The sequence below is a fragment of the Prionailurus viverrinus genome, chromosome D2 (assembly GCF_022837055.1).
Source record: "Prionailurus viverrinus isolate Anna chromosome D2, UM_Priviv_1.0, whole genome shotgun sequence".
Taxonomy (NCBI): domain Eukaryota; kingdom Metazoa; phylum Chordata; class Mammalia; order Carnivora; family Felidae; genus Prionailurus; species Prionailurus viverrinus.
In genome coordinates, this window is record NC_062571.1 from 37,629,587 (window position 1) to 37,654,475 (window position 24,889).

Consider the following 24,889-nt stretch of genomic DNA (forward strand, 5'->3'; position numbering starts at 1 on the left):
GGTTACGCCTGGAACCAGCAGGCAGTCAGAAAGAAATCACAGGTCCTGGGAAACCAAGAGTACCTTCTCCAGGGACAGTTTTCTCTCCTTCTTGCCTTGGAAAGCTAAGTTATGGCATGATGCCTAGTCAAGCTTAATTCAGATGAATATTGTCTCATAATTATTTTTAAACCCATAATTCTAATTTTTTAAATAAGATGTGCTTGCAGTTGGACCACATTCAGAAATACCGAATAACCTAAATTAGTCTTAAAAAGCTTTATGTTTTTTTTCTTTCCTCAAATAGAGGTTCTTCTGGGATCAGCTTTAATGAATAGAGGAGAATAATGCATAATTAGCATATCAGTTGTTTAACACATTCAGGAGAATAGCCTTCTTAAGCACTTTAAGGAATGCATGTGTATAAAAACTCACTGAGCTATGTTTATGGTTTTAATGTGTTCAATAAAACACTTTTTCGTGGATTCCTCAAAGGTCAGTTTTTATCCAGCTTGTGTCTGTATTTTCATAAATTGTGAATTTGAGGGCTCCAAAATAAAGAGGCTTTCTAATAAATAAAGACATTCGGTGGGAACACTTCACAATCCTCAATAATAACCTATTCTAGTGTCTGCTTTTGCCTTTTCTGGTTCAAGATAGCTTCATGAACCGGGCCTACTTTTAATTGTTATTTGTTTTTAGTCTCAAAAGTGAAAAAATAATGCCTTGACTGTTTGGTGCATATCAAGTTAGAAAAGAAACCAATGATGCTTTTGACCTCCTGAGCCAGCCCGTCCTCCTCTCTTTGCCACTGCTTCATTCCTTCCTGGCAGCAGAGAACCGGCTAGGCCTGGCCCTCATGCGAGGTCTCCTCCCAGGACTTGCGTTTCAGTGATGGGCAGGGATGGAAGAGACACCCTTGACACCTTGTTCTCTTCCATCTTCTGCTCATATTCAATCTATCTCCAAGTCCTATCAATTTTCCTGACCAACACTACTCAGATGCATCCACTCCCTCCAGCTCTGCCAGCTCTATCCCCGTCCAACCTTTGATAGCCTCATATGCTCAGACTTCCTGCCACCATCTTGTTTCCTAAGCCATCCTCCACACACCAGCCAGGACAATCCTCTTAAAACATAAACCTGATCACATGACTTGCCAGCTTAAAACCACCCTTCAATGCCTCCTCATTTACCTTGAGATAAAAAGCAAAGCCATAAAAATGAGTTTTCTGGTCTTGCAGGTCCAAACTTGCCTCGCCCTCCCCTCTCCCTCTTTCACTGTGGCCCAGCTACACAGGCTTTCTTTGGCCTCCTTAAGATTGTCAGTTTCCCTCACCGCCAGGCCTTTGCATTTGCTTTTCTTCTTCAGGGGATGCTCTTCCCACAAAATCTCCCCTCTTCCTTACCTTCCTCACACTTTCAAGAATTCATAACCAAATATTGTGTTAGTTACACAGCAGTCTAACATCGGTATCCCCTTCTAGACTGCAAGCTTTGCGTGGTCATGCTCTCCCTGGGAGCTCAAGCTCCGGGCCTAGGCTGCTAACGTTGGAGGTCAGAGGTGCTCCAGTCCCATATCCCGCACCCACTCACCGCACTCATGAGCGAGTCCAGGACACTGACTGCAAATGCTGTCCCGCATGCAAATGGCTGCGTGAGGTACAGTTCTGTGTCGGGATCGTCATCATCGTCTTGGTCCAAAAACTGAACATTAGTATCGTTCACTAGAAAAAGTGTAAAATGAGAATTAGCTCCAAAGACCATACACAAACAGTGAAGCCAGAGAAAGAGCAGGCTACTTGTTTAGCAACACTGAAGTCACTGAAAAAGAAAGAAAAGCATGGGAGAAGCTGTAAATGAATCTTGGGGTGGGAGCCAGCAGACTCAATGGACTGCTTCTACGTGACTGTTCAAGTTTCTCAGGCCTGGAGAGCAATGAGTTCAAGCAGCCTTGCTCCCTGGCAGGCTGCCGGAGAACTGCTGGACAGTGCTGGTCAGTCCTTTGGTATGGTTTTAGAATCATGACCGAAGAACACCCTGAAGTGTTTTTCGGTAGCCAAGTCCTTTGAGAGATGAACATATTTCAAGGATGAGTAGCCATGAGTAGCCATGCTGGGATGCTAAGTTTAGCCACAGGAAAAGAAAGCAATTTATTAAGACTGAAGAGCGATAGACTGGGAACACAGCAAAGGCACATAGCAAGGAATTCACCTGCAGGCAGGACCTAGCCCGCCGGGGGTCAGCCTGGGTAGAGCCTGGTGTCCCTAGCCCTGAATCCAGGCACACACTGACAGGCCCTGTCTGACAGACCGGTGACCCCAGGTGGGATGGATTCCTGGCTGTCTCCAGCTGCTTGCTGATACAGACTTGCTGTGCATTCCGAGTTGCATGGGGACGCCCACGTTCTCCCTTTCCCCTTCTAAACAGCTCAATCTTTTATGTGCTTCAGCTAAAGTAGATGCAGCATTTGATGCTGTAGTTCATTTCCATCTGAGGATTCCTCAAGGACTCCTCCGGCAGGCACGTGCAGACTGATTGGCTGTGTCACTGAGATGTCTTTAACTTATTAAAAATTAAATGACAAATTAATTTCCATTCCCATCTTGGCTTCAGAAATTATCAGTTTTGCAGAGCAAGTAATAGGGAAGAAAGTGTGGGGTGGGGGAGGAGATGAGCACTCATGATTTCTGGAATAATTATGGTGCTTTTAGGAAAAGAATAGATGAGGTTTCCTTTTTTTGATTCCTTTCTAAATGTATCAGTTGCTAATTCTCTTTCCTAGAGTTATTGTTTTAATTTTTTTTTCCTGAAAGTTACTTTTTGGGTAACTTTTTTTAACTTTTGTTTGTTTATTGTATGAGGCAGAATAAATGATAATAGGCTAAGAGGCTAGGCATGGAATTATTTTTAAGTGACACCATCTTGTTTCCCTACAGAAAAATTTTAATGGGGGAACATTTTTGCTCAGCAACACTTGAATTACAGGCTAGTGGGTTGAGGTGCAAAATGCAAGATCTGACAAGTCAGCTTTGAATCTGGGCTCTGTATAAACCCTGTACAAGCAAGGCACTTCATCATTCCACGGCGTAGTTTGTCTGTCTGTAAAATGGGAGAAATAATAGCCGCTCTCATGAGGTTGGCAGGAGGCTCCTATAAGATTGTGTTTGGTGAGCCTGGCCCAGGACCTTGATAGACATCAGCTGCTCTCATGATTGCCTTTCTGAGTCAATGTTCTGTCCACCTCACTACATTATGAAAATTCCCAGCTTCCCTCTGCCTCTCTCAGAAGCAAGTAAGACCTTGCTGAGAGACCCTACTGGGGCCATATGGTAGCTTTTCCTCTCTTCCCTCCATTTACCCAAAAGTATCTTAGAAGCTACAGTATAGGCTTCTTGCTTTGTGGATCAGAAATATGAACTCTGGACAATACTCAGAGGAGTGTGGTTTCAATTACTTAGAATAGCCAAGGACAGCATGTGCACTGACACTCCAAAAGCTATAGCATCTGTTACCTCTTTTCAAGACCACGGGGAACGGGAGGTACTAGACTTGGAGGGGATGTGGCCACAAGTAGGGAGACACGAGTAGATTGTCAGCGAGCCAGGCATTTCAGTCATTGGGAAAGAGCTCCAGGGCAGGAACCAGGGTTCCCTGAAAATCCTGTGTTTTGTTCTGGGATAGTCTCAGAGGGAGAGCAGACAGTGTTATCCAAAGCCTATTTCACAGAACAGTCATTATGTGGATGCTAAGAGGGATTTTTTTTTAATCCCTCCCCAAATGTTGTACAGTTTCCTAGAACTGGAAAGCAGGTGAAATAGCTTTAAACAAATTTCCTTCTTGCGGAACTTCTGGGAGCCTTCAATCCACTAACATCAACTGAAACTCTCCAAGTGGGTGAAGACTGGAATATACTACACAGTTTTAAAAACGTGTTTGGTGCTAGCATCCCCTGTGCTTTTTAGAAGGCATTCTACTGGTTGGCATAATGTGGAACGTGACTCAGAACATGAAGGTAAATAGTAGATATGTGTGGGGATGCAGGGAGGCCAAGTGATTGGTGGATGATGGTGTACTTGCAAACGTGGTATGAGCACTAGGAAAACAAGGCTTAAGGCAGAAGGTAAGGATGATGTGAACACATGGAAGGTTCTCTGAGCTCCCAGAAGAGATCTGGTGAGGAACAAAGGCTCAGGAGATTCCATTATGCTAACTGAATGCCTGCATTGTTGCCTCCGATTTGGGCCACCCAGCCTTTTCTTTTCTCTCCTACTAATCACAAATAAAGATATCCTAGTTAGCTGGCGGCACATGAACTCCAAACAGAAAAAGAAATTCCTGGCAGTGATGATGTTGAAGTGCCACTAAAGGTTTCTGAGATGGAGATATCTGGATGAATTTTCCAACCTGCCGTCCCGGCCGCACACGCTCTCTGGGTCTCTTACAACCCTATGGTTCTGAGAAGAGCAATCCCGAAACCCAGGCTTTTAGCCAACTTCTCTAAACATGAAAAAGACACCTCTCCTACTGTTGGAAACAGAAAATAGTGCAATCCTCCTTGACCTGAGTGAATTTGTCCTGATAAATAGCTACGTCTCCAATAATGCAGTGCTGAATGGTGGACAATTTATTCCTTAGTTTCCAGACATCTCACAAGCAAGATTACTGTGTTAAAAGCCTGCTCTCTTATTTTGAAATATATTTGGGGGCCACGAGAATGGCATGTTCGTTTCATTCGTGAGTCATTCGAAGGCAGGTGCTCCCCACCTCTCTATCCACCCCTCTGCAGAGCGGCACTTTTGCTGTCTCTATTTAGAAGATCAATCCCCAGTTCTGAGACCTGTGCTGATGGGTGCCTTTTACAGAGTTATTAACCAAGTCATGGGGAAGTGTGAAGGGCCTGACAAATGTAGTCATGACCAGAACCCTTCATCTTCCCGGTGAGTCCACTCTGAATCTCCCTGAGGCTCTGGGCCGGGCCGGATGGGGGTCAGAGAGCAGGACTGTGCCTCAGTGGTGGCTCACCTCAGCCTTGGCACCCTTCTTGAAATCTTGCCTTTTGTAAGAAAAGGTCCCCTGGAAGCTGGCTGCTTTTTATGGTTTCAGAACCAGAGGTTCTGAGAAAAGGCCTTGTGGTGGGGGGGGGGGGGGGAGGAGAGGGGGAAGGCAAATAAAGTCAGAATAAAGGAAAATAAACAGCTGGAGGGAAGGCTCCGTCTTAGGTTTCTTATCTTAAAATTTTTATATTTCTCCTTTGGCTTCCTCTGAGAGCTGTGAAGACATGTCAGTCAAACTGACAGTATGTTGGAAGAGGAATATGAGGGAGAAGGCGGGGAAGCAGGGGGACACATGGAAAAGAAAAAAAGAAAAAAAAGGCCCAGGCCAAAGAAAATGAATTAGAGCAAAGATGCTTTGGAAACAACTGCCAGGTCAGATGGGTGTGATCAAAGGTTTACTGATGCTGTGTGGGGAAAAAAATCATTAAGAAAGGCCAGAACAAGACAGTCGATTCCAACCAGAGCCACAAATAAAACACATTCAAAGCAGTGCCATGGGGTAGTCTTTCTGTTACAGCCGGTGAAATAAAAAAACAAGCCGATGATAGTTGGAAACACCAACCACGGAACAAAAGGAGATACTGATGTGAAGGAAAACAGTGCTTCTTACCCAGTTCAGTTATCATTAGAATGTGCGTCCCACTGTTTTTTTCCTGATTGACTGATACCAAAGGCAACTTGCCAGGTTTAGCTAATTGGATACAGCATTTAAGGGTCGGGGAAAGGGAGTGGAGGAAAGTACAGAAAAAGAAGAGAGTGAGGGAATAACAGAGGAAACATTGTAACGTAAAGAGACCCAGCACCTTAGGTGGTTAGTATTGTCTTGGGGGGAAGACACCACTCAGCAGTTTTGTAAATTCACAAATGGTAGGAAAAACTGTCACAGCCAGGTTAAAAGTTGGGTTCCACTGGCCAATAATCATGGCCCTCCAAACCCCATCCTACTTTAGGCCAGAGTGACATTCACTGAAAATGACCTTTAGCTGAGAAGTTCAACCAGGATAGATTAAATGGAGGGTTATTACACATTAGCCCAACGCCTGCACCCAGTTCTCAAAATGGGTTTGGCTTAGTCCTGAGGCTTTGTACCTCAGTGGGAGGGCTCTGATTGTGGGAGCTGTCTTGAGGTGCTTCCAGTGAAAATCACCAGGCAGAGTCCATGGATTATGCCTTTCCTCCTTTCCTCCTCCTTCCCTAATTTATGCCCCAATCTCAAATCCATCATCTCAAACTGCTTTGAGAATAGTGACCAGCACGAAGGAAACTGTCTATTCTTCTCAGAGGAAAGATAGATCAGTTTTCCTTTTGGTAATCTGTCACATTGCTACTCATACCTTTCTCCACCTCCCCCCAAATAAGCCCTACTAGAGCCCACTATGCTGAAGGAGCTAAGAAACAGGACAACTTCCTCATATCCTACATGGTTGGAAAAGAGAACAAAAAAATCTACCCAAAGCTGACTTTCACCCCTACCTAGTTCAGTGATGATAGGGATGTTGACCCCAGTCGTGATGGATGGTTGGCGTAACATCCCGTGCACTGGGCTGTTATCTGGAGAGGATCTGTCCATTCCTGGAGGTGTGAACCCTAGTGAAAAAGAAAGAGAAGGAAGAAAAGTCAGAGACATGGAAAGCTTGGGAATGATATGAATATTATGTATATACATAATAAAAAAAGTAGCTTATGTTTTATTTACAGGTCAACAATTAGCACTCCCAGGATAAGCTCTGATGTGTTGCTTTCATGAAGCACAAAGTAGGAGGCCATTATAAATAATTCTAACCTGCCTTATAGTTCCCAAAAAATGAGTCTCTACACCAATTACTGATCTTGCTCATAGATTTTTGTTCCCCTCTCCCTCTAGGCAGACACGAAGACTGTACTCTGTGCTTCTGTGTGACACAGGAGATGCTTTGGCCCATGAAAAGTGAACAGAACAATGTACACCATCACTTCTGTTACAAATATTTGACTTGACTTTCTGCCTCTTTTTCCAGACTGTGGCAACCATGGGAATACGGGTTACTATGGAGATGAAGGCTGGGCAGCAGCCCTGGACAGTAACCTAGACCCAAAAGCATTCGGAGTGAGTGAAAAGGTGATCTGTGTTGCTTTAAGACACCAGGGTTTGTGTGGTTGTTGTTACCACAGCATAACCTAACCTATCCTGACTATTATCTTAAACCAACTGATTACTTATTCTCTTGCCAGTGAGTGACTCAAGCCAGGGTTTTTGATAGGTTCTGGCCAAAGGGAAATGGGAGGAAATTTGTCGGGGACTTTAAGGAAGTGTTTCTTTGCTATTAAAAAGAGTCACATACAAAGAGATTCTCTTTTAATTCACTAGACATTGCTCTGGTACCTGTAGTGCCTAGAACTATCCTTGCAACAAGGATGGGCACCAGCTGAGGACCAACTAAATGACATTGGCTGAACTGAATGATGGACAGCCTTAATGATAGAAAGAAATATCCTTGAGTTCCCAAATTAACCAGCCCTAGAGCCAAAACCAATTGACCTCAGGATTCTTACTACGTGAGACTTTATACACAGTATATACAAATGAGATTTTAATATACAATATGATAATGAGATTATGTATGTATTTTATATATAATAATTATATATAATATTTATGTATATATATATGCATATATATACACACACACATATATATATATACACACACACACACATATATATATATAAATATATATATATATATATATATATATATATATATATATATATAAAATTTCTTATGGTAAAATATCCTGAGGTAGGGTAGATTGGTTTTGTATATACACTCACTCACGCACACACACACACACACACACACACACACACACAATTTAAGATCCTGACTTTCTTATAACATTTTCTTTTCTTTAGTTTACTTCATTGTAAGAATATAGTACATAAGACACATAACATACCAAATGTAGGTTAATCGATTATTTATGCTATCAGTAAGGCTTTCAGTCAACAATAGGCTATTAGTAGTTAAGTTTTTGGGGACTCATAAGTTACACAGGATTTTCAACTGTGCAGGGGGGCTGGCACCCCTAAACTTCCTTCATTGTTCAAAGGTCAATTGTACATATTTTTTCCTTTTTGTTTAAGCCAAAAATGAGGGATTTGGTTTTGTTTTGTTTTTACTTGCAGCTAAAATCATCCTGACTGCTGCATATGCCACGAGCTTATAGTGGACCCTTGAACCTCCCAGCGTGCCTAACACAGACTTCATAAGGTAAACATGGGCACAGTAAATTGGAAAGTAGCCTACTTGGTTTCTGATTTTTGCAGTTTGAGCTTCTCAGACCCAAATCCCAAGTACATACAAGAATGAGCCTGGCCTATGGGGCGCCTGGGTGGCGCAGTCGGTTAAGCGTCGGACTTCAGCCAGGTCACGATCTCGCGGTCCGTGAGTTCGAGCCCCGCATCGGGCTCTGGGCTGATGGCTCAGAGCCTGGAGCCTGTTCCCGATTCTGTGTCTCCCTCTCTCTCTGCCCCTCCCCCGTTCATGCTCTGTCTCTCTCTGTCCCAAAAATAAAATAAACATTGAAAAAAAAAATTAAAAAAAAAATTAAAAAAAAAAAAAAAAAAAGAATGAGCCTGGCCTAACCATAAGTTCAAATTTAGTGAGGGTGAGAAATCATCCCAGCTAGGCTTAATGGCTGCCTCTTTAAGGATGTGCATAGAGACCTATAAACCTGAGACATTTATTTACCTCAATATATTCATTTGGTGAAAATTAATTTTATCAAGTAAAACACCTGGTAAGTGGTACCAAGAGCTCCATGCTGGTTGTTGAGACCCAATCTCCTCCCCAACCTTACAGGACAGGCAGATAGACGTTCACATTTTCTTTGGTTTCTCTTCTTTGCCCTTGGTGGATTGGCTATACAGACTTATCAATGAATTAGGGGCTTATAGATACAGAGTCACTTGCTAAGTTCCCAAGGACAAAATTCCAAAAAGATTGTGTGGCAAGATGCCCAACTTACTCTCCAGGAACGTAGCAAGGTTGGATTCACTCTGGTTTATGGTATGTGTGAAGCTCTATCTATCAGGAATGAAATGACAGGTGCTCAATAATTGCCTGTTGTTTTGGAGGTGCATAATGCATGAAATGCCAGAAAAATATGAAAGGGTTTTTTCCTATTTTCTGCTCGCTCGTGTATAAATTTTACACTGTGGAATGCCATACTTTCAGAAGGGAAAAAAAAAAGTTTTATTTACTCTTCATTCTCTGATTGCACTTAATTTTATTCTCTGTGTTGATAGACTGTGCACAGGGGAAGTAATTTCAAGTGACAATGCAGTGTCCATCTTTCTAAACTTTGGAATGCGTGCTTTTCAGCCAACCACATCACCGAGAACATGCATTTTAAAGGCTAGTTGTTTTCTTCCCCAGAATAGCGACGGGGAAAACTAAACTGTTTTCATCAGAAGTTTCATTCAAAAGCATGAAAAACTGCAAGTGGCAGCTGTGCGGATTCAGTGGATGTGACGTTTTTGAATTTCTTCAACTTGACAAGTAAACACTTTAAATCGGTAATGCTATATGCATAATACATGGCCTGTATTTTGACATCCATCATCAAATGCTGACTTGAGAAAATACGGGTTTGTACGTCAAGGAATAGCACCCATAAAACAGGGAGAAATGCAGGTCACACAGTATTAGGAAAACTGTATTTCATTACAGAACCTGCAACAAGCCAAAGCATCCTTTTATTCTATCTTATTTAAAGATTCCATTTTCAGCTGTGAAAAGACTCAACTCCTTTGCATGAAACCTTCATTTAGAAATGACATGTTTGCCTCATAGGCCTATTCCATTTTGCTTTCATATTCCATTTTCCCCTTCAGTCGCCAAGACTGGTTCCATTAGCATCTGCAACTGACAAACTATGGTGGGTATCCAAAGACATCTCTCCATTAAAAGTCCTTCTCTCTCCTATGCATAACCCCAAGAACAGGGTGTTTTTGTTGGCAAGAAAACTTCAGCAACGATAATGTCTCTTTTTCTTTTGCTAGTTTTATAGCCACACATTTTTGAAAGCAAAAAGCAAAGACAAAAGAAACAGATTTCATCTTTTTCCTGTTCCTTTCCTGTAGAGTTGTGTTGAAGATAAACAGAATTCATTAACATTGTTCTCTCAGAGGTCCTAATATGGGAAAATTGTGGTTTGAAATGGCAGGACTGACCCAGATTCCCTAAATGACCTTGGAGAAAAGAGTAATTCAGACACCTTCCTTCAGAAGAGATGAGGCAATCCGGCCCTTAATGACATTTGATGGCATCTACCCCATTCATCATAGCAGCAGTTGATAAAGGGACAGGTCCAAATTGTGTCCACGTTTCTTGATTGTCTTGCTCCCCACCATTACTGTTTGCTGCAGTGGATACATCTTTGGTTGAACTTGAAGTCTCTCTCCATAAAACAGTGCTCCAGTTATGCATGTGAACGTGCTGGCACATGGAACCTACTCCAGGGATCATAATCTACACCTGGAGAAGAGTGAAACTGGCAAACTCTCCTTTCATTAGTTAAACTAACACTTGTGAAATTAATTTTAGAAACCAGCACTTATTTTGCCAGAAGAGGTGACTAAGAATATTGGCATCAGAGAGATAGGATGAGAAGTTCTCAACCAGGAAAGGATTCGAGTTCAATCACCTACAGCCCATGCTCTTACCAAGATGGTCTTCTGATTCTTTAGATGTGCCCCCATTCTCTCTGTTAAGCATGGCCACAAGAGGCAAGTTTGAGGCTACAAATGACTTCCAAAGATTACCTGATCTCCTAAAATTGAAGGCCCTTCCCCATTCTAATCCTCAGGGCCAGATGTAAGGGCCTTATGTTACCTTTCCATTCTTTTGGCATTAGGCATAAATGGGACCAACATTGCCCCTCTGCTAAACATGCTCACTTCACATGCTGTATGAGAACTTTAGCCCAGAGACTGGGTTTTCCATCTTTTTAAAACTTTCCCAGATCAAGCCATACAGAGAAAGACAGATACCATATGTGTTCACTCTTATGCGGATCCTGAGAAACTTAACAGGAGCCCATGGGGGAGGGGAAGGAAAAAAAAAAAAGAGGTTAGAGTGGGAGAGAGCCAAAGCATAAGAGACTCTTAAAAACTGAGAACAAACTAAGGGTTGATGGGGGGGAAGGGAGGGGGAGGGTAGGTGATGGGCATTGAAGAGGGCATCTTTTGGGATGAGCACTGGGTGTTGTATGGAAACCAATTTGACAATAAATTTCATATATTAAAAAAAAAAAATAAATAAAACTTTCCCAGATCGTCTTTGGAATTCCTGGCCTGTAGACAAGAAACAGTGTGGAACAGTTAAAAGTATGGACTTTGAAGTCAGATGTCTTGGGTTCAAGTACTGACTCATCTACTTATGAGCCACATAACTGTGAGCATAGCTCTGACTCTCTGTAAGCCTCTGTTTCATTGTATATACACTGGAAGTGTCTCCTACATAGGGCAATTAGAAGGATAAAATGAAATAGTGTATTAAAAACACTTAGTATAATGTCTAGTATAAAGCAAGTACTCAAACACTGGACAACTGATGTTACTGTTTCACTGGGTACACAATAAATATTTGTGGATAGGTGCAGCATCCATTGCCCCTTGTTCCCTATGGATAAAGAATTGAGGAAGCTTTTGACATATTTTCTAGAAAGAATTTTCACATAGAGAAAACCATAGAAAAGTAATGGGAAGGCAATGAGCAGTGTGAATACATTTTGGTAGAAATAATCAGATGAATTCAGTGATAAAAATGAATTCCAATATATCTAAGGAATGAAGATTTTGTGTATGGATTGTTAGGATTTTTTTTATTTTTTATTAAAAAAAATTTTTTTGTTAACGTTTATTCGTTTTTGAGAGACAGAGCATGAGTGGGGGAGGGGCAGAGAGAGAGGGAGACACAGAATCTGAAGCAGGCTCCAGGTTCTGAGCTGTCAGCACAGAACTCGACGCGGGGCTCCAACTCACGAACTGCGAGATCACGACCTGAACCAAAGTCGGATGCTCAATCAACTGAGCCACCCAGGCACCCTGGTTAGGATTTTTTTTTAAGTATGGGGAAAACTGGGGGCTAGTTGATAAGAAAGACTAGGAAAGTTTCTTAACTCCTTATAGCAACTGTAGAATCTCTCTGGAGACTTCTTTTTCCAGATGTAATCTCCCACTTATTTTTTATTTATGTTTATATATTTTTTAGTTTTAGAGAGAGAGAACACAAGCAGGAGTGAGGGGCAGAGGGAGACAGAAAGAGGGAAGAGAGAGAGAGAGAGAGAGAGAGAGAGAGAGAGAGAATCTTAATCAGGCTCCACACTCATCATGGAGCTCCATACAGGGCTCGATCCCATGACCCTGGGATCATGACAGGAGTCAGATGCTCAACCAACTGAGCCATCCAGGTGCCCCTCCCACTTTTCTTAATTATTTAGGGATATAAACTCCTCTCTTGAGTTCTAAGGCTCCTAAAATGGCTTTTGCTACTCTCTGCTTTCTTTTCCAGTATTTGTGTTCCTAACCATATGTGCTACTGTTACGTTCAGATGAACAGAATCAGCAGCGTGTGATGTTCTTTTCGTGTTACTAATTATTCCAGGAGCTGGCAGCACTCAGCCCCTGCCAGGGAAGTTATCTTAAGTAATTTAAGTGACATTTAGTTAAATTAGACAAGGCCATTTCAGTTAGGGTGGCTTCCAGTTAAAGAATTTAACAAACATTTGGGCTATTCCTAAGAAGCTCAAGAAGAAGAGACAGAAAGGGGATAAAAAGGAGATCACCCAGGTGTCATTTTAAAAATCAATTGTTTTGGGTACCTGCTGCATGCATGCATCTATGTGCAGCATCCAAGAGACACCATGTGGTTGTAGGGGAAAAAAAAAAAAAGCTGTGGCTCAGACAAGATCTACCATAGGGAATGCTAGAAATGGGTGGGATTCCAGGATAATGCAGAGGTGAGTGCATTAGAAAATGAGAAAAGACTCAACATCACTGTCTATATGGAACTCAAAACAAAGTTCTAGATTTAGACTGATTAAGATAACTAGGCATGAAGAAAATAAGTTTCAAAAGAACCTCAAGAAAAAAAAAAGCCAACATTTGAGTGCTTACTATATTCTAAACTCTATTCATGGAGTAACTTTAGTTCTCAAAACCATCTTATGTAGATAAAACTATTTGGCAGACGAAGAAACCGAAGCACAGAGAAGGTAAGTAATCAGCCCTGGGGCACACATCTAGGAATTAGCAGATCTCACATTTGCACCCAAGGGAATTGAAATGAAATGCCATGACTCACAATATGTGTTATAGCTGCACTAAGAGCTTTTCATGGGCCACCTCATTTACTCCTCTGAACAACCCTATGAATGTAGGCACTGTTAACATCCCCGTTTTGTAGATAAGGAAAATAAGATTCAGAACAGTCCAAGAACTTCCTCAAACACAACCAGTTGAGAAATGGAGGCTCTGGGAGTTGAGCCAGGCAGTCTGACATCACAGCCCATGGATAACCATGCCCATGTTGCCTTCTCCCTGTGTGAGATGCTCCCTCCTTCTCAGGGGCTGATCCAGGCAGGTAAGTTGGAGGCCCGAGCCAGTCCTACTCTTTCGCTGTTTTCACTTTTAAACAATAGCAGATAACAACTGGGACCCATTGTAGTTATGCTTAACTTGCTTTGGTACAGTAGCATGCACAATTCGGTACATATAATAAATGCTTTATTACAGTCCTTTTCCATGGGGGAAAACACAAAGTACTTTCTAAATCTCCCCTACTTAAATCCCCAAGCCTTTCCAGGGAGAGAGAGATGGAAATTCTTATCAATCACCTCCCCTAGAATAGATGGGAGAAATGAAGGTAAGTGCCTCTCCCGCCCCCATAGATTTAACATAAAGGAATTGGTTCAAATGGTGGGCCAAATTATCTTTTATTGTGTGCATATAAATGATGGTTAGAAATCCATATGCTACGTTAAACTAGGGAAATAAATTAGGCCAAGTCATCTAGGTTTGCTGAGACAGGTATTCAATATGAAGTTGTAAAAGGAAAAGACCACCGTTAAAAATGATCTATAAAGACATGTTAAAATCAAGAGAAACATCTCATATGACATCATCTATGAGATGAATTAAATTTCCTGTTAATGCCAGGCGAAAAAAAAAAAAAAAAGAAAAAAAAATCCCAAAGTGAAATGTCAGATGAAGTGAAGATCAATAAAAATATTTTGATAAGTAAATGCAACAATGCTATTTAACACATGATTGGCAACTGTTGAAACATAAATTATCCAAATTTCCCATTGCTGCTTATGGGAAAATTATGCAGATTAGAACTTGATTAGGCTTATATCATGAGACTCAATTTGGACTTTTAATCTATTAAGCTCCAATAAATGAGGCATCTGAATAGCTCCCCTGAGCAAGAACAGTAATAGCCACAGCAGTGATTTTGCAGTATGTATTCCAACAAATTCTTCAGCAGCTGAAGTCAAGAAAATTCCACCTACAGAAGCACAATTGCTTTCTAACTTGTAGGGGGAAAATCTACATGCCTAGGCTTGATTTGGAAGATAGATTTTTGGAAAAGTCTGCAAGAGCAACCTGTCCAGAGAAAGCCTCAGTTTAACCTTGCAACAGGGTTTCCCACAAAGTTGGAGTCCTAGAGTCATGAAGACCAGGCAGCTGACCAGTGTTGACGCAATAAAAAACAATGATTTACTAAGGCGGCATCTTCTGACCCTGTCCGAAGGGTACTCCCACCCTTACTTTGCGCTTCGGAGCCTGAGGTGTGCTAGCCCGAGACAGGGCGCTGGAGGGCAATGTTGGGGAGCTGCGGGGATGGGGGGGAAATTTCAACCAAAAACTCACGTGCTTGGAGTCGATTGGGTCTCCTTTGCCTCTTTACCAATTGCTCTATGCTAGAGATTCAAGAGCTTTAGAAATCCTCTAATCAATCTCTCCATTTCAGAGATGAAGAAACCAAGGCTCAGAGCAAAGAAGTTACTGTGCCCAAGGTCACAGAACCAGTTGGTGGCAGAAGAAGGACAGTTGATTATCTGCTCTCTTCCAAGTCCTTCTCCACATAAGGAACCCATTCCACAGTGTTTGGTGGGGAGAGGGAGAGGGCAACCCTGTCCCCAGCCTGGCACAGAAGTGACAACATGAAGCCAGACAGTGTGACTTCACAGGCCCATCATCCTGGGGACACAGCTGGTTTAAGATGAACCTGTCCCCCGAGCTGAGGCCAAGCCATGTTCTCCCCATCTCTCCCTGATGTAAAAGATGTTAAAGATGTTGTGGTTGCAAAGCCAGAAGGAGGTAAGTATGGGGCTGTGGGTGACCATTTAGCCCACCATGGGGCAAATGAGTCAAGAGGGGAAGAGGATGAGACAGAGTTCTGACATCACTCAAGCTCATGGGCTCACATGTCTGAAGCCATGGGCACCTCAGTTCTATGACTCCCTTTCTATTTAAGCCTTTTTGAGTTGAACCTCTATGTTTTCCAACCAAAATGCTCCAAATGGTACAGTACCCAAATATCTGTTTGCATGGTGAAATAGCTCATGCATGTCTGATGTTGTATTAAAACAAATGGTTGTATCTTTCTTTATTCAAGCTTTCCTTTTCACTTCCAGTGACCAAGCACAAGACGTGGGTCAGCGTCACCTTCCATTTCCTCTATTCACAGTAAGTGACATTGATATTTTTAACAGTACTTTTTTCTAGAGACCGTATTCAATGAATGCCTTGGGCAGTTGGCTCACCCATTGTGTAAAATACCTCACTTTTTTTAGAGTTTGTGTTTTGGGTCTGAATCAAACCAAAGCAGACTAAACCAACCAACCAACCAACCAACCCACGTTCTCATAGCTGTTTGCTCATTAAGTTTCATTATGCAGACAATTTCTTTTTAAAATAAGCCTAAAGAGCTTACTGTTTCCAGTATCTATCTCTCAAAGGAAAGAGGGAAGGAAGGAAGGAAGGAAGGAAGGAAGGGAGGAGGGAAGTAGAGAGGGAGGGGAAAAAATTAGTCACAACTCAAACACAACTAAGACCACAGATTTGGAAATAAATCTAAGATTCATATGGTCTAATGTCTTCACTTGCCCCTGAGCTCATAGTGTCATAGTGAATTTTCCACAACTTCTCAATTGCTTTTTACCCTCTCTGAATTCATCTTACAACTTAAAAATAAGATTAACTTTGGCGATACGAATCAAATGAGTTAAAATTTTATGTGCCCTTTGGCCTAAGCAATTTCACTTCTAAAAATATGCACATACAGCCATAATTTCTTCACATTAAAGATCTGGTTACAACAGTCTTCATTTGTGGTTATTAAGTAACAATGTTAAGTTGAAAACAATAGGCATGTTCAGTATTAGGAAACTGATTATGAGAAGTATGATCCACTAAACATAGAGCAGAAAAATATTTACTAACATAGAAAATGGTCATAGTAAAATATTTATGGAAAAACACAGGTCATATACTAATATATACGATCCCTTTTTGAGGGGGAAATAGTCATATCTACAGAAGCAAGACTAGTATGTCAATACTAACATGTCCAAGTGGTAAAGTATGAAGAATGTGTGTTTTCTTCTTTTTGCTTAGATGTAGTTGCTAAAGTTTCTTAAATGGATATATTTTATTTGTGCAATGAGAAAAAATGATCAATTGATAATTATCAAAATTATAGATTGATAAAAGAAAAGAGCTTGAAACCTTAAAACTTCATGTGATCTTTATGAGTTGAGAGCAGCTGGCTGGATATGGTAGATGGACTCATCCTGTTGAGCGACACAGATCCTAAATGTTATTTTTGAGATCCTCAGTTTGAGGAAACGGAGGTTCTGGGGTGGAAATAACAAGTTGAAGTTTACACATTAAAAAGCGAGTCTTCAAGGATCCCGTTTTCTGCTATGCCAACCTCCAATCACTTTACAAGAGCCACTCAAACTCAGAGAAAGGATGGCTAATACTCACGGGGCTCTAAAGAGCACGGGACTCATGGTCAAGGTGAGGAACAGTCAGAACTGGTTTCCATCACAGAGGAAACTGTGTTTCCAACACAGTGGCACCTGATGATTCTCATCCCTGCTCCCACCAAGACTCACTCACTTCAGAAATGCCGTCTCCTCTCTTCTCTCCCAATCCAGCTCCCACCCCTCCTTCACCTCCTCCAGGGAGCCTGCCTTGACTAACTTCTCTCCCCCCTTCAGATACTTCCTGAAGATGCCTTTTCAGTACTTTTCCCATTTTCTTTATTTATTATTGTAAACTGAGCAAATAAATCACTAGTAATTATGAACTAATCACTACATTCTAATGTTTAAATGTTTTTTAAGTGTCTTCAATGTGTCCTATTTTTAGTCTTCCTACTTATCAGATTCTTCATTTCAATATGGCATGGACTATGTCAGCCTTTTCTTTATTACTATTATTAATTCCTAATTCCTATTCTGGACCCTCCCTCTTTGCTGCCACCACAATAGGTCAAAGGCTGTTTTGCCACTAATACAGGGTTCCCTCTTTCATGCCGGATCCTGTTTCTAGTAAACGAGATGTGTGCTATGCCAGGGAAAAGGTAGACGTATACATTGTGAGACAGTGATATGCAGCGGATACTAATAAAACACACAGAAACCTCCCCTGTGTTTTCTCATTTTGTTTCCATTACATCAATTTTTTTCTCCCCCTTTTGTGAGCATTAATCAAAGAAATGCAAAGAGCTCATTAAAGTGATAGATTGACTGAAAATGTAACCACCTTTACATTATAAACAGTTTCTTTATGTTCTCAATGCTATGGGCTTTGTTTTTCAGCATTTGTCATGTAGTTCAAGTGTCCGTTTACTTTTAAAACGCCAAATGCCAAATGGGCCCCAGTTGTTTGGTTTAATGGGAACCAATGGCCAGCATAGCAAAAACCAGAGCTAGGAAATCACAGGCAAACTAAAACATCCGTATCTTAAGAGCACAGAAAATTAAGGAGCTGTAAGAGATGGCTTTGCCAAGTGATCCAAGGCAACACAGTTCAGGAAAAGCAGAATCCCATCTCTGGCAACTTTCTCTGTCAGAGACAGCTGTCTCTGAAAGGTTCTCAAGACAGGACGCCTGGCCTGAGAGAACAGCCCACGTTCTAAACATTTGAAAGTCCTTTGAAAGAAAGCACAGTAAACTTTTTTCTTTTAAGTTTTAAAGGCTTTCCTGCATACAAGTTCAGGCTGGCAGATGAATATGTAACTAGGATCAGGTATTCCCAATCCACACCAATCTTCACTAAAGAAGACGTTGATTGGTGCTAATTTGATTTTGAAAAGTCATTTACACCATGATCAATATCCCTTGACCATAATCTGAAATGAACCGTAACGCTGTGGTTGAAAACTTGAATTCTGGAGCTAGACTGCGTTCGTGTGAGTGCTACCTTGTTCAGTTTCTAGTTTGTGATTTGGGGAAATTTTCTTAAATTCTGTGTCTCAGTCTGTTCATCTGTAAAGTGGGAGAGTAGTACGTCATGAAGATTAAATAAGTTAAATAATACAGGTAAATTGCTTACAAGAGTGCCTGGAACAGAGTAAGCACTTTATGAATACTAACTTTGATGATGATGATGATGATGAATGTCGTCAACAATAGGTTGGTAATGCTGACAAAGAAATGGACAGGGAATCGAAGGTCAATCCTTAACTCCCTATGAGAACTTAGAAGGACTCAGTGTTTTATCTAAACTTGGTTTTCCCTTCTGTAAATTTGAGGCAGATAAGGCAATGCCCAATCCCTTCTGGTTCTCAAAAACTATCATCCTAATTCTGAGGGCACTGTATATGACAATGGAACCATGATAACTCTGGGTTTAATCCCTTGGTATTCAGGAATGACTGCAGAGTCATTCATGGGTTTTTAAAAAAGATGTTTTTATTCGGTTTTGAGAAAGACAGAGAGAGCAGAGGAGGGGCAGAGAGAGAGGGAGACAGAGGATCTGAAGCAGGCTCTGTGCTGTCAGCAGAGATCCTGATGTGGGGCTCAAACTCACGAACCATGAGATCATGACCTGAGCTGAAGTTGGACACTTAACAGACTGAGCCACCAGGCACCCCCATGGGGTTGTTTTTTTAAGGATGCGGAAGACATGAGCCTTTTCTTCCAGTATCCTAGCACACAGTCCGTTAGCAACAAACATACTGACAGATGCATACAAGAGACACACACTAAGTGCACCATGAGAACCCTGCCACTTGCACATCACAATTCACAACATGACATCATATCCTCTTCAGGAGTAACCCAGAAGGCACGATCTTCCAATCAGGAGCCCTGCATCCACTCCACTCAGTAACAGACAATCCGGTTCATCTCCTGCTCTGTGATTATAGTTATAACAACTGCTCTGGTCCTCAGTTTCTTCACCTGGGAAATGGGGATGACTCTAAGGTCCTTCTTAGCTCCAAGGTTTAGGTCTCTTTCATGACCCCAAATTTTAAAAGTAAGTGTGTACAGACAGAATAAACAAGCAAGGAGAATCAAGAGGATCTCTTTTCAGAGGCTCTGGTACAGAAACTGCCTTTCAGTTGTATTTTATACCTTTGCCCGGAGAATGAAATTGCAGTGCTCAAACCAATGAGAAGGATGTACTTTCTCCAAAGTTGCTATAATGGCCAAAAAGGCCATAAATAACCATTTATTAAACAAACAGTATGGGCTAAAGGAAGAGAAACCGCCACAATTAGGCTCCTGGGGCCTGCAGGCATGGTACGAAACAGTGGGACTCTCTCATAATCCCAGCAATATGTTACCAGTTGTTCCATTTTCTTGAAGTTATCTTCATAATCAAGATGCTATCCCAGCCATTGTGGGCTTTAGAACTATTTTTAATTTTAATTTAAAGAGCAATTAAAGAAAGACAATGGATACTCTGGATAATAAAGTAAGTGATTAGCAGCATGCAAATGACAAAGGCTTAATGATAATATGGTTCTAGTCTCCAAAGGGCTTGTCAAGAGAAAGCCCTTTCTACATGTGGTTGTTCAGCTAATGCGTCTCAACCCACAATTACAACATTGCTGACACCATTAACCAGTGAAACAACATCACTTCGCGAAATCCTTGTTGTCTCATTAAAATGGAAAGGGTCAGGTAATTTACCAGCGTTGTATGTCTAGTTTTGTTGTTGGTAATTAGCAAACATTACCCAGCATGGACTCCCACTGGGAACTGGAGAAACTTTGTGAAATATTAAAGAGGAAAGTCTTTATATTTCACTAGAAAATTGAAACGAGATGCAGTGATATTCTCCCTGTCACTCTCTTGCGTTTAGGAGAAGGAAGGAGCAAGCTGGAAGGAATTCTTTAACTTAAGGAGAAATGTTCAGAAAGCACTGGGAAGTCACTATTGAAATCAATACCCTGAATCAGGCTGTATCCTGGCCGACAGGGTTTACAAAAGGGGGTGGGTTGGGAGGACAGGAAAATTGCAAACTACATCTTTATTGCTCTTACTTAGGTTTTTTTGAATTAATCTCCTTGAAATAGAGGAAAGGGGCTATAAAAAGTTTTCTCTTTGGAAGGCTTTGTAATTTAAATAAGCACCAGAATTGTTTATTCAAAGTTATTTATATATATATTTTTTTAAATGCAGAGATTGAGGAAATATATCCCAGTGCCCTGACTTCCTGCCTTTCTGCCTCTTTAATGAAAGCCTCTGTAGACACTGGAACTGAGACCCCACCCGAAATGTGGCCACACTTGGTGTGTTGTCAGGAAGCAGAATGGTATCTTATTCTTTAAATGGAACTTTTGGAACATAAAACACATTCCAATAAATGTGAACAGAAAATTATGAATTCATTAAACTACTTTGGTATCTTGTGCTATATATAATATTTATATTCCGACTACTGTAAAATATGCTTTAATATCTTTAGGCAGCTATAAGGGCTTAAATATTTATAAAATGGCTAAAGATAAAGTATGGCCCTTTTATTCCTACATACAGATGATGTAAGGCGTGCAATCAAAGACAATAACACTCTCTGCCCATTTGTCATCTTAAAGGAGCCGATCAGTGCGCCATCCCTCGTGTGCCATCTACATAAGAGTTGTTGCCGACACAGGCAACTCCAGAGGAGTTTGTGCCTTAAAAACTACCTAGAGTGCTATACTTCACAGAAAACAGGGCTTTCTGAAAATGGAGACAAAACAATAAATTTGCAGGCAAAACAGCTCCAAGAGGGGCTTCAAAATACTGCCGTATTTATCTCTGGGACATCTGGGAACAGGAAGCATTTTGATTTAATATTTCATAACATAGAGGCAATTGCTTCCTTGCATGGTATATAATTAATGCTCATAAAAAGAAGACTTTAGAAAAAAAAAGTCTATGGTATCCTAAATGCAAATATAAATAAATAAATAAATAAATAAATAAATAAATAAATAAATAAAATGAGACACACACCTGGACTTCTCTTAGAAATATGGAACAGCCTCATGTAATCCAATACAAAGAAAGCCACCCTGAATTCACAATCACCTGGGGGCCCATTAAAAGTAGGTTTATAGATTAAGTTTGAAACTTCAACCATGACGTTCCCATTATTTAGTCTGCTTCTCTGTCATTATACCCAGGGGTTTGATTGATTTTCAAAGTTCTTCCATTTCCTATACTGCTGATTAAGCATCCCGAAAACTACCTGCACCTACCTGCCTTGACCTCTCCCATGCACATTCCCCTGGTCTATTTTCCCCAATCCTTGCTGATCAGGATGGTGTATATTTGGGAACCACCTGGAAGTTCACGAGTCAAAGTTCATTTCTCCCATAGTTCCTATTTTTATAATGTCCATGATATGCCTTCCAAACTTCCCCGCAAGCAACCCTGGGAGGCTGCCAGTTCCATGGAGATGGAAGCTTACTGAACTAGCAGTCCCATGTGAGAATCATGGACGGTTACCTTGAGTAAAGAGGCTCAGTCTGTACTTCTCAATGCAGGCTGCACCTTGGAATCTCTGATGCCTGCATCCTATGTCTAGAGTCTGGTGCAATCGCTCTGGGATGTGGCTTGAGTGAGGTTTGAGAACTCCTGGTTGATTGTAATGTGAAGCTAAGGTGGAAAACGCATTAGGCTAGGTAACTTGTTACCTCCATATGCAAATATTTCTGCATAAACTCTGGGGAGGTAAAGGAAGGGGCAAAGAGAAGATACATCATTTTATTAGGCACTTAAAGGGATCCAAGACCCTTTCCCCAATTAAAAACTCAAAGTTCCTCAGATCTTCTGGCTGAGAGCCCAAATTAGTTTTTTTGAGGTGAAAAGAGGCCAAGGGGCAATGATAGGTATAACCTATCATCTAGTCGGAGCAGTATGGGCCCTACTCTGACAGTAGCAACTCTGGATAGTTTCATTTTACCAGAACCTCAGTGAGCTGAGACCTAGCCTCTCTGCTTCATAGAGAAGCCCCATCATGTGGCGCCATACTAGCCTGTCTATGGAGGAAAAATCTCAGTGGTCACTGTCAATGTGTCCCAGTTTTTCCTCAACTCCTCTGTAGGCTTTTGTAAATCTACTGTTCCTGGATTTCTCACCTCCCAAAGGTGTGTTTTGTTTTCTACGTGTTATTTATTGACAAGCACAATCAACAGCTATTCTGGCTGCTAGGTACAAAGGGATAATTCTTCTCTTGCTATTTGTTATCTTGGGGGAGCAAAGGAAAGAAAATAGTAAAACTCTCCAAAAATAATAGTAATAAATGTAGCTGATGTTGCGTGATCTCTTACTACATCTCAGTTACTAAGTGTTTTATGTCCATTCATTCAGGGCTGCCATGTGTGGTTGTGAAGGACGTGGTTTCTGACCCTATTTAATTGTGTCATATATTGAAAAAAAATTGTGTCGTCACTCTGACAGCCCCATTTGTGACTCGCCACCATGAATTAGAGTGACAAAACCCATCTGCTGAATTCTCCCTGCCCAGGTATTAGGGCGACATGGGCTATTCTGCTGCTAAAAGGAGTGCCCATCTCCACGTGGCCAGGAAAGCTCTAAGGAACCATTCAAAGCTCCCTGGAGCAGAAAGTAGAGAGGGTTTCTGCCCTTCGTTAAACTTTGGAGGTCTCAATCCTACAGCCTCCTTAGGCCTTGGGCTGGTATTGTGCAACACTACCTGCAGTGAGGCCAATGCAAGGTTGAGGATCAGGAGCTATTAGTAAAGGTTCAAGGATTGGGGTGATTTACTAGAGAACGTTTGGACAAGCCTGACAAGTTCAACACCTTGGATCTTTGTAGCCCTTGCCTACTGCTCAGCAGTCAAAGGAATGGAGAGTGACTGAAGCCTGGGAGGAAAGTATGTGGTTTTTAACAAAGTATCGAGCTGCTTTGTCTCATTTGAGGGCAAACGAAGATAGGGCAGGCTGCAAACAACAGATATTAGGAGTACTCATTTGTTCACTCCACAAACCTCTACAAGCATCTAGTAGGAGGTGCTGTGCTAAGCATTTAAATGCATTTCTGACAGTTGGTGGGAGTGGGGAGATCAGTAAGGTGATAGACCAGGCCATTCTTTTGAGGTCCCACCCAAATTAACAGTGACCTCACCTACCTCCTTTCCTCTGACGCCCTGAGACCATTAAGGCCCCTCTGTTCTATCATCAGCAGACAGATAGCTAAGTGCCCCTGCCTGAACTACACTTGGCCTTTCTTGTTTATGTGCCTTCTCTCACTCAGCCTCAGCCCCTTCCACCTGCCTGTAGCCCCTTTACTTATGATAATCATACCTATTTTCAAATTGAACTTCACTTGTTCTGGAGCCCCTGCCCCCAACCACTGCAGCCCAAAACGGCCCCTGGCTTCTCTTAACACACTGTGTGGTGACATCCCTGTGGCTCTTATAGCTGGTAGAAACTCTTTACTGGGGATATGTAACAAGATGCTCAGTGACTGCTTTTCTAGACTTTTCTAGAATGACTGCTTTTCTGGAATGATTTCCACCAGAACATTCCATGAAGTTTGACTGAAATACTTAAGGACAATCCACACTCCTAAATACTCTATAAATCCAGAACTAAGGTCATTTATAGATCAGTGTTTCTTTGCAAGGCCATTTTTAAGACAAGAAATAAAGGTTTTAGGACTTCATATGAGTTTTTTGGTTACACATAGATGGGTGAAGACAAAACTCCCTTGGATGGTTGGTTAGGCTCATCTACCGGCTCGGGGCACGCACGTTATCTTTACAGCATATGGATTAAACTCATGCCTCAGAAAATTACAAATGACTCACACCTTTTACAAGCTACTCTGGAATGATGCAGGCCCCATATCGTTAAATATGTGTATTCAAGTTGTGCCATACAACTTATTTTATATGTCTGTGTCATTTCTGTCTATGGATCCCATTAGCTCCGTGACAGCATGACCATGGAAAGAGTGGGGACACTAATCTCAGCCATGGGGTATAAACCAAAGTAATGCTCAGGAAAAGAACTCTTGATGGACCCATCCTTATCCAGAATCTCATCTGGGGCCTTAGAGAGTCCACGGGATGACAAGACTTCTTTTACTTTTCTTTGATTATACAGTCACACTTTCCTCCCAAAGGACAATTTATCTGGACCATTTTCTGAGTGTAACACACCATGTGAAATCCTAGGCTTTGGGGGCTAGAGTGGTCTGTTTATTCTCATCTACTGCCTTTTACGGAAACTTCCACCTGGAGAGTGAGATGAATCGATAAAACCTGGAAATATTTTGTAAGTGTCTGGACAACAGAGAGCAATATCAGGGGTCTCTAACTTTCCACCT

The 24,889-nt window shown here is 41.5% G+C and overlaps 1 protein-coding gene across 5 annotated transcripts in view; it reads right to left on the reverse strand.

The window, feature by feature from the left end:
* Positions 1-24,889, reverse strand: part of KCNMA1 (potassium calcium-activated channel subfamily M alpha 1) — a 732,075-nt gene that overhangs the window by 33,940 nt on the left and 673,246 nt on the right. For all 5 annotated transcript variants that reach the window (XM_047825367.1, XM_047825362.1, XM_047825364.1 and 2 more), the window contains 2 exons: positions 6,510-6,623; positions 1,576-1,706 (listed from right to left, as the gene is read on the reverse strand). In XM_047825367.1, coding sequence (XP_047681323.1) covers positions 1,576-1,706; positions 6,510-6,623 — 245 coding nt within the window. The remainder of the gene's footprint in view (positions 1-1,575; positions 1,707-6,509; positions 6,624-24,889) is intronic.